This window comes from Benincasa hispida, chromosome 3, assembly GCF_009727055.1.
Source record: "Benincasa hispida cultivar B227 chromosome 3, ASM972705v1, whole genome shotgun sequence".
Classification (NCBI taxonomy): Eukaryota; Viridiplantae; Streptophyta; class Magnoliopsida; order Cucurbitales; family Cucurbitaceae; genus Benincasa; species Benincasa hispida.
The window spans coordinates 37,632,707-37,641,579 of record NC_052351.1 but is presented as its reverse complement, the minus strand read 5'-3'; the positions used below and the strand labels follow the sequence as shown (position 1 = coordinate 37,641,579).

The 8,873-nt window shown below is 31.9% G+C and overlaps 1 protein-coding gene across 2 annotated transcripts; it reads right to left on the bottom strand.

Annotated features, from left to right (window-relative positions):
- Window positions 1–4,990: 4,990 nt before the first annotated feature.
- On the bottom strand, window positions 4,991–8,873 carry LOC120074579 (transcription termination factor MTEF1, chloroplastic). Of its 2 annotated transcripts, none has more exons than XM_039027738.1 (2): window positions 7,855–8,873; window positions 4,991–5,139 (listed from the first exon to the last, which is right to left on the bottom strand). In XM_039027738.1, the coding sequence occupies exons 1-2, from the start codon at window positions 8,794–8,796 to the stop codon at window positions 5,104–5,106; spliced, it is 978 nt and encodes a 325-aa protein (XP_038883666.1). In that variant the 5' UTR covers window positions 8,797–8,873; the 3' UTR covers window positions 4,991–5,103. The 2 variants fall into 2 exon arrangements, with proteins under 2 accessions (XP_038883666.1, XP_038883667.1); XM_039027739.1 differs by lacking the exon at window positions 4,991–5,139 and adding an exon at window positions 5,513–5,864.

Sequence of the window (8,873 nt, the reverse complement as noted above, 5' to 3'; positions counted from 1 at the left end):
ACTTTGTGTCACCCTGGGAGTGACCTCCATTATGAAAGTGTTTGCATGGGTCAATAGCAAGGTGAATAGGGGAATTAGTTCATAGTAAGTGGGTGAAGGATATGTGTCAACGTATCCTGCGATCTTTTTCATTAGTTTGGACTGTGAGATTCTTATGTTGTGTTTACTTGTCGTTTTACGACAACTATCCCCTCAGATGGTTGTAATATGGAATTCGGAACAACTCAAACTCCATAAATAGATAAGATCTATTAGGTCCATTCTTAACCTTGACTCTCTAATTCGGTAGCATCGTTGGGGCCGACCTTTGAGGTCTGAAAATGGAGGATTACACATACAAGAGTTACTAAGAGTTAGTAAGTTCTTGACCAAAAACAATAACTAAATAACTATAGGAATAAGAGTTATTCTAGAGTTAGTATTTAGTCAAGAATATCTTGCTTCAGTGAAGGAGTATTTGACTGCCTCTTAGTAGCATCTATTCTGACTCACTAAAGTATCGTTGTAAATAAAAAATGAAATTTGGGTACATTATTACTTTGCTAAAATTTGATTGGATTTAAAAAGCAATTCACTAATAGAATTTGTTTATACTTTCAACATGACTAGCTCATTGATACAGTTACTGGCTTCCGAGAAACTTAATGAGGACAATTGCACTACATGGAAATCAAACCTGAATACAATATTGGTAATCGATGATCTGAGGTTCATTTTAACTGAGAAGTGTCCTCCAAACCCAACTCAAATGCCAACTGAACTGTTCGGGATGCATATGATAAGTGGATAGGGGTAAATGAAAAGGCCAGAGCCTATATTCTTGCCATCATATCTGATGTCTTGGCTAAGAAACATGATGACATGCGTACTGCTAAAGAGTTTATGGAATCTTTGCGGGGAATGTTTAGACAGTCGTCATTCTCCCTTAGACATGATGTCATCAAGTACATTTATAACTATCCAATAAAAGAAGGGACTTCTATTAGAGAACATGCCCTAAACATGATGTTTCATTTTAATTGGCAGAGGTAAACGAAGCTATCATAGATGAGAAAAGTCAAGTTAGTTTTATTCTAAAGTCTCTTCCAAAGAGCTTCAGTTCCGCACAAATTCGACGATGAACAAGATAGAATATAACTTAACTACTCTTTTCAATGAGCTTCAGACTTATCAGTCCCTCTTGAAAACTAAGGGAAAGGAAGCAGTGGTAAGTATTGGCACTATGGATAAAATAAGATTGTCCTCTAAAACAAAGTCTAGACCTTCTTCTTCTAAGAACAAAATTGTTTTGATGAAAAAGGGTAAAAGGAAAAGGGAGACTCCTACTGATCGTAAAGGCAAGGCTAAAGTTGCAGACAAAGAAAAATGTTTCTACTGCAATGAAGACGAACACCAGAAAAAAAAAAAAAAAACAGACCAAAGTACCTTGCGAAGAAGAAAGCCAAAAAAGCAAAACAAGGAAATTAGTTTATGAAGAATGCTTGCAGAAGGCGAGATAACTCTCAGGGTTGTGAATAGGAGAGGTTGTCTCGACAAAATCAATGGGAGTCTTTGAAGTTGTTATTCAGAGATAGATTCATTATATTAGATAATGTACTTCTTGTTTATGAAATGAAAAGAAATCTTATATCTATCTCTTGTAAGAACAATCGTACAAAGAACATTTTGACATAAGTGAAGTGTTCATTAGCAAAAGAAGTATTTTTATTTATTCTACTAGAAAACAACTTATATGTTACCAAAGCGAAGGTCATTTTAAATATTGAGATATTTAAAACAGTTGAAATGGAAAACAAAAGGTAAAATGTTTCTTCAAGTACATATCTTTGACACTTAAGACTTGGTCACATTAATCTTAATAGAATTGAAAGATTGGTTAAAAGTGGTAATCTAAATCAGTTAGAAGAAAACTTTTTACCATAATGTGAATGGATTTTTAATACGTATATCAATACTTTTCGATTTTCTACCAACACTTTGTTTGAAAAAGTTAAATTATGCAAATTCTAGAAAAATGTTATTGTTGTAGATGGAGGATTCGGGGTCGAGAGTTTGCGGTTCAAAGCATATTTGGACGGATGAAGAGGACATGATTATGGTTAAATGTAGGTTACAACTTGGAGAGTCCAACAGCTGGCGTGCTGATAATGGCGCATTCAAACCAGAATTTCTCGCAAACGTCGTCAAGATGATGCAGCTACAACATACAAGTGAACCCAAACTTGGAGTCAAGAGTTAGAACATTGAAGAAGCAGTGTCATGCCATTTTAGAGATGTTGGCCTAGGATGTAGTGGGGTTGGGTGGAATGCAAAGCGGCAATGCATTGATTGTGAACCAGATATTCGATGTGTTGGTTAGGGTAATATACATATGTGTGTGTGTTTGCAAAATATAATTTTGTTTATTTATTTTCAAAATATTTTAGAAGACACACATAACATATTTTATGTCATGTAGAGTCACCCAATGCCAGGGAATTGAGGCATAAGTTATTCCCATCGTATGACAATCTAACGATCATATTCGACAGAGAAAGTGAGCGACAGGAGCATGTGCCACTACACCAGTTGACGTCGGTGCAGAACCTAATATGGAAGAAGGTAATGAAGGTTTACATAACCAAACTGCAGACTTCGAGAATTTCTACATCACTCGTAAGGGAGGACCTTCCGAACACCCTGAGTGGTAGATCAACTGGGATTGGAGTGACGTCCAAGGCTAGGTGATCATCTCGGTCATCACCTATAAATTACACAGACGTGATGCGAGAGGGGTTTAAGCTCACAACAAGCTTTATTGATGGGATTGTACAGTGGCCCATTTTGAAGGATGAAATAGCAAGGCGTAAACACAAAGAACTATACGTTGAGATAAAGTCAATCCCTAGGCTATCAATGCAAGACGACCTAGTGGTTGCCTCTTCATTGCTTGCAGATCCTATGTTGCTCACTCATTTTATGGACTTCCCATCATAATGGAATTTAATTATTGCATGCAAGTCTTTAGCAAAGCTCCAAATCAGGCGCTTTTACCCTTTATCTTTTAATCCTAAATGACCCTATTACTTTCATCAACTTGTTATAATCTATCATTTTTCTTTGTACCAACAACTACATTGAGTCAACTTATAGTTGTATTAATTATTTTAAATATAACTAATTATTTACTAAATCCATGATGTATGAAATTTGAATTCCATTTTGAAGATTTTTTTTATGTACAAAGTGGTTAAAGTTCATGAAATTAGGATTTAAATAATATCACAAACTTATGTGATATGATGTAAAAAACCGATATAAAAATACAATCAAAGTAATAATTAAAAAAAACAATCAAATCCATTTCAAACCCAACCTTGCAATCCAAATACAGTAATTAGAAACACAACAAATCCAATCATGCCTTCCAAACATTCTAATCATGTTCTCAGTAATCTAGATTCCATACAGCAAAACCCACCGAAATTAAATTCTCATTTGGTGGATGAAAAAATGATTAGAGAATTTTAGAGATTTTTAAATTTCTATGAATTTCAATATTTTCTATTTACACAATTTCTTATATTTTGCTATTTTATTTTTATTTTTATTTTTATTATATTTTTTTTTTTATCTATATCCATATTTTTGTTGTGTTTCTCAATTTTACAACAAATTTTCATTTTTATAATTTTTGATAAAATCTCATATATGGTCCAACATAAGAGGCCACAAAACCAAAAGAAGAAGAGAAAATTGTGAGAGAGGACAAGATATTACGTTTTCACAACGATGGTCTGAGATGAAGGGGTAAAGGTACAATGAACAAATTTAGAAAATAAAGGTACAATTAACAAATTTAGAAAAATTGCTCGAACCAACCCATGCTAACCAATTGAATAAAACCCAAGTCGACCAACTATATCTATATCAACATTCTAAATATGTAACTCGATATAGTTGGCTTTGAAATCTTCGTACTAATATTTTAGTAAGAGTGATAGTCGATTTGGTTTCGCCAATTTTTAGTTTTATCAGTTTTAGGGTCAGTTAAGAATCCAACTAAACTAATCAATTTTACAAGGGATTCAAACCAATGTTTGATAAAGAACAAAAGCAATTGATTAATTTTATTTGAATCGGTTTATTATCGGTTTAGTTCTCGATTTTTGGCATTTTCTCTTTTTCTTTCATTTTTTATTTTTATTTCCACTTTGTTTTGAATCGATTCTTTTTGCTAAATTTAAATTAAATTGGGTCTATTTCTTCTTTTATAAATTGAAATTTGACATTTTTATTTTTTGTTTCTTGCCATTTTTTCTAAATAAAAAAAAAACATACATGTTCAATAATGATTGGTCTTTTATCTAAAGATCAAATATACATGTACTATAATAATTAAAATATTAAAAAATTCCTAATGAAGAGTTACTTTTAAGGATATATCATTGATTCGATTCGATTTTGATTGGTTTTTCAAATAAAAAAACGATCCAAACCAATACTTTTTTGTTTTCTACAAATACAAACCAATGTCCGATTTTATACTAAAAAACCAAACCAAACCATTGGATCGATTCGGATTGGCTTGAATTTTAGGTTTTTTGTTGCACTCCTACATATAAGAAGTAACCACATGTGACACCATTTTTTTCCTTGAATTATTAATTACCCTTTTAAACCTCAATTTTCGAAGAATATGCGTGTTTTGTCCCTGAGTTTTAAAAATGTACATTTTTAGTCCTTAGGTAACTTTTTAGTCCTTGATGTTTTAAAAATAGGTTTAAAAAATCCTTAAAATAATTTTATACTATTATTTTAAATAATTATATAACATCTTAAATTAGAAGAATAATTTTTAAAAATCACATCCTCTCTAAATTTTTTTTTCTAATTTAAAATATCATATAATTATTTTTGAAAAATCAAACAAAAAAAATACTTCAAGGATCTTTTAAACCTATTTTTAAAAACATGTGAACTAAAAAGTTACATTTTAAAAACTCAGAGACCAAATAGGTCTATTCTTATAAACCTGAGGATTAAAAAGATATATTTTTAAAATTCATAGACCAAACACACATATTCTTCCAAATTTGGGGACTAAAAAGACAATTTTTCCTATTATTTACTGCAGCAACTCACCACTTCAAGGATAACCTAATAACATATGTTGTCCAAAAGGTTAGAGATTCAAATATCTCAACTTGTAAAGGTTGAACTACTAATAATAATTTTACAAAAAAAAGTTTTAGCCAGTCTCAACCAAATTAGTTGTCTATATATATATATATCCAAACATGTAGTAATCAATTAAATATCACATAAAATAATGTAATAAATGAGCAAGATATTTTTTATCTATAACATCTATTTGATTTTTGAAGCTTGAATAGAGGAAAGGAGAAAAGTAGGCCACATAACCCTAATGGATTACTAAACTAATATATATTTTTTTATTAGACAACAAATAAATCACATTTTATTTTTGTTTTTTCTTCCTAACAAAATAGGAAACAAGTAACGAAACATATCGAAACAATCTATACATTATGGTATACAATACTTAGATTTGCACCAAAATATCCTCCCAAAGGTCCCCGGACAACATGGTCTAAATCCTTTAAATTTGTTTTACAGTGTTTTAGTACAACAAGTAGAGATATGAAGATTTGAACTTACGACATCAACAGAAAAAGTTACTGTTAAGGAAAAATTTGTTCGAGTAACAGATGATGTAAGAAAATTGGAGGCGTCTGCTTGTCCAATCCAAGATGCTAAATACACTTGTTCAACCAAAGCTTCAACTATCATTTTTCCTCATTTAATTATGGTACAATTCTCATACCACTACTCTACTCACGGTCTCACTCCCATTCCCACGGCTGCTCAATGTAAACAAAAATAACTATTTCAAGAAACCATGTTTTAATAAAAAGAGAATCACTCATTGCCCAAAAAAAAAAAACATGATTTAAGAATTTGTTTTATAACGTCTACTTGGTAACTATTTAAGTTTTTATTTTTAGTTTTTTAAAAATTAAGTTCATAAATACCAATTCCACTTCTTAACTTCTTGGTTTATAATTTACTTTTATCAATATTTTCCAAATTTTGAAAACTTAAAAAAACAAGTTTTTAAAAACTTGTTTCTATTTTTGATATTTGACTAAAAAATCAATTCTTTTACTTAAAAAGATAGAAATTGTTGTAATATATTAAGAGGAATTAGACTTAATGTTCAAAAGTAAAAAACAAAAGACCAAATTATTACTAAATAGGAACTAAAGGTCTATATACTACTTGTTCTATGCACTTCAACTTTGTTTATTGTATTTTAAAAGTACAATTACAAAAATGAACCAAAACCAAAAATATTGGGAATGAATTACTATTTAAACCTATTAAAAAATATAGTGTTATATTTTTTTGGAGTTACACTTTTACCTCTAAATTTTGAGTTCAATTTTCATAAGATCTCTAAGTTTCAAAATCTTACATTTTTATCCTTGAGTTTTGTTTTCAATTGACCCTTAACTAACAAAATTTACACTTTTATTCATGATTTTTTCACGAAATACTTACTTCAGTCCTTAGTGTTAATGTTTATTAATTGATTTAAAATAATTAAACTAGTTTTCACTAATTTTCATCACTATTAAAATTAGTGTTAAAATACCATTTTGATCTTATACTTTTAAAGTTTATCCAGTTTAGTTCATGTACTCAATTCTACAATTTTAGTCATTGTACTTTCAATAAATTTTAAATTTAGTCTTTCAAAGATATATTTTCCCTAAAGTTAGTTAAATAATAACAACAATTTTCATGCAAGGAAATATGATATGTGAATATATTTTCAAAATATACGGTAAAAATGCTAATAGATAACAAAAAATTTCTTAAAAAAATCAACACCAAACTATCCGTGAAGACTAAATTTAAGATTTATTGAAAATACATAAACTAAAATTAGATAATTGAAAGTATAATGATTAAAATTGAACAAACTTCAAAGTTAAAAAAACCAAACTCATATTTCCGCTAACTAAAAAAAATTTGCATTAGTTAAAAACTCACAATAGAAATAAAAATATTAAAACTTTAAGAACTGAAAACTAAATTCTATATTCAAAAGTAACAATGTAATATTTTAAACATAGACCAAATGAAAATCAGTAAAAATGTAACATATAGAAAATAAGGACCAAATGAAAACTAAATTAAAGAAATAAGACCCTATTTAGTAACCATTTTGTTTTTGAAAATTAAGTCTAGAGATATTACTTCTACCTCCAAATTTATTTTTTAATCATCTATTTTTTACCAATAGTTTTAAAAATCAAGTCAAAATTTGAAAACTAAAAAAAATAGCTTTTAAAAACTTACTTTTGTTTTTGAAATTTTGCTAAGAATTCAACCATTAGACTTGATAAACATGCAAATTATTCTAATAAATGGAGGGGGAATAGAATTAATTTTCAAAAACAAGGATTTAAACCTTTAACCTCAATAAAATAAAAAGAGTCATCTGTCTCAACTATTCACATGTTGATTATACGGCTGAACTTAATCTATCTAAAATATTATGTTCTTAGAATATCTATTTTGGCCCTATATCTTCCACTACATGGATTAGAACATAAATTCATATGGTATAATCAGCCCAAAACTTGCACTAGACCTTTAATCAAACTGTTAAGAACAACCCAAAGAGATAACTAGAGAAGAATTGAAATTCAAAGCACAAAAATGAACACAGAAACAGAATGCTATGGAGATGAACTCTATATACTTGATTGAGAAATTTGGATATCACAATTTTGTACACCACAAAGGAGAAGTTCTAAAGGGTATTGAAGAATCACAACATACCTCCAATTTCTGCCGGAATTTCATCTCACTGGTTTTCAACAACTCCGGTAATGGAAAACAAACTCCCTTCTCCACACAGCTTTGATGTCTTGGCTTGATCCTGTTCTCTAAACTAAACGAAAAGTAATGAGGAAATTCCTTCAATTCCTTCAATTCTCTCCCCATTTCCACCACAAAGTAATTCAGCTTCGGCTCCAGATTCTCCTTTATACTGTAGCAAAACAGCTGCGGGAATCGCCGGAACATTATCAAAGCATCCCGTCGAGAAAACCCTAGGTTTTCGAAGAACTCGATTCTCGGAATCAGTTTCTCTTCCACACTACAGGAGAGTAAGGAAGTGTGTTTATGTACCTCGGATATGCCGATGCTCTGTAGGAAGTAGAGAGTTGGACGGAGCCGATCTTTTACGCTACAGGCGAGCAATCTAGGGCGTCGATTGATAACGCGTTTGATATCGGAGCCGTCGACTCGAGCTTCACGGAGGAGGAAGGTGAAGATAGGGACGAGGTCGGAAGCGGGAGAGGTGAGAATCTCAGGGCACATGCCGACGATTCGACGGAACTCGAGGGCGGTGAAATTCATCGAGGTCATGAAATCGACGGCTGATCTGATGTCGGGGAGGGAGGCGGAGGCGACGGGAGGGTGGTCTTTGATGACGGAGAGGAAGTCGATGCCGATGGAGTCGAGGAAGAGCATTTTCTCCTGAAAGTCGGAGTGGTGGTCGTTGTGAGGCGGAGGAGGGGGAAGCGGCGGCGAAAGGGGAAGAATGGTGGGGTTGCGAGGGGGGAGTTTGGAAGGGAAGACGAAGGCGATTCTGGAATTGGAGAGGACGGGGAAATGGAGGGTTCTGGAGCGGGGAAGAGAGGGGAAAAGAGGGGAAGGAGAAGAATGGTGGATGAATCCGCCATTGGAGAGGAGGTGAAGAGATGATGAATCCGCCATTGCATGGTTAATGAGATGCTTTGTGGGGTTTTGCAGAGGGAATCCAGGAAGTGGTGAGGAAGAGAATTGCAAGAGGA

Excerpts from the sequence above, each read along its gene's own strand:
- LOC120074579 (XM_039027738.1), bottom strand. The coding sequence starts at position 8,796 with ATGGCGGATTCATCATCTCTTCACCTCCTCTCCAATGGCGGATTCATC. Across the intron at positions 5,140-7,854 it reads AATTCCGGCAGAAATTGGAG|GTTATCCTTGAAGTGGTGAG; the intron begins GTATGTTGTGAT and ends ATATGTTATTAG.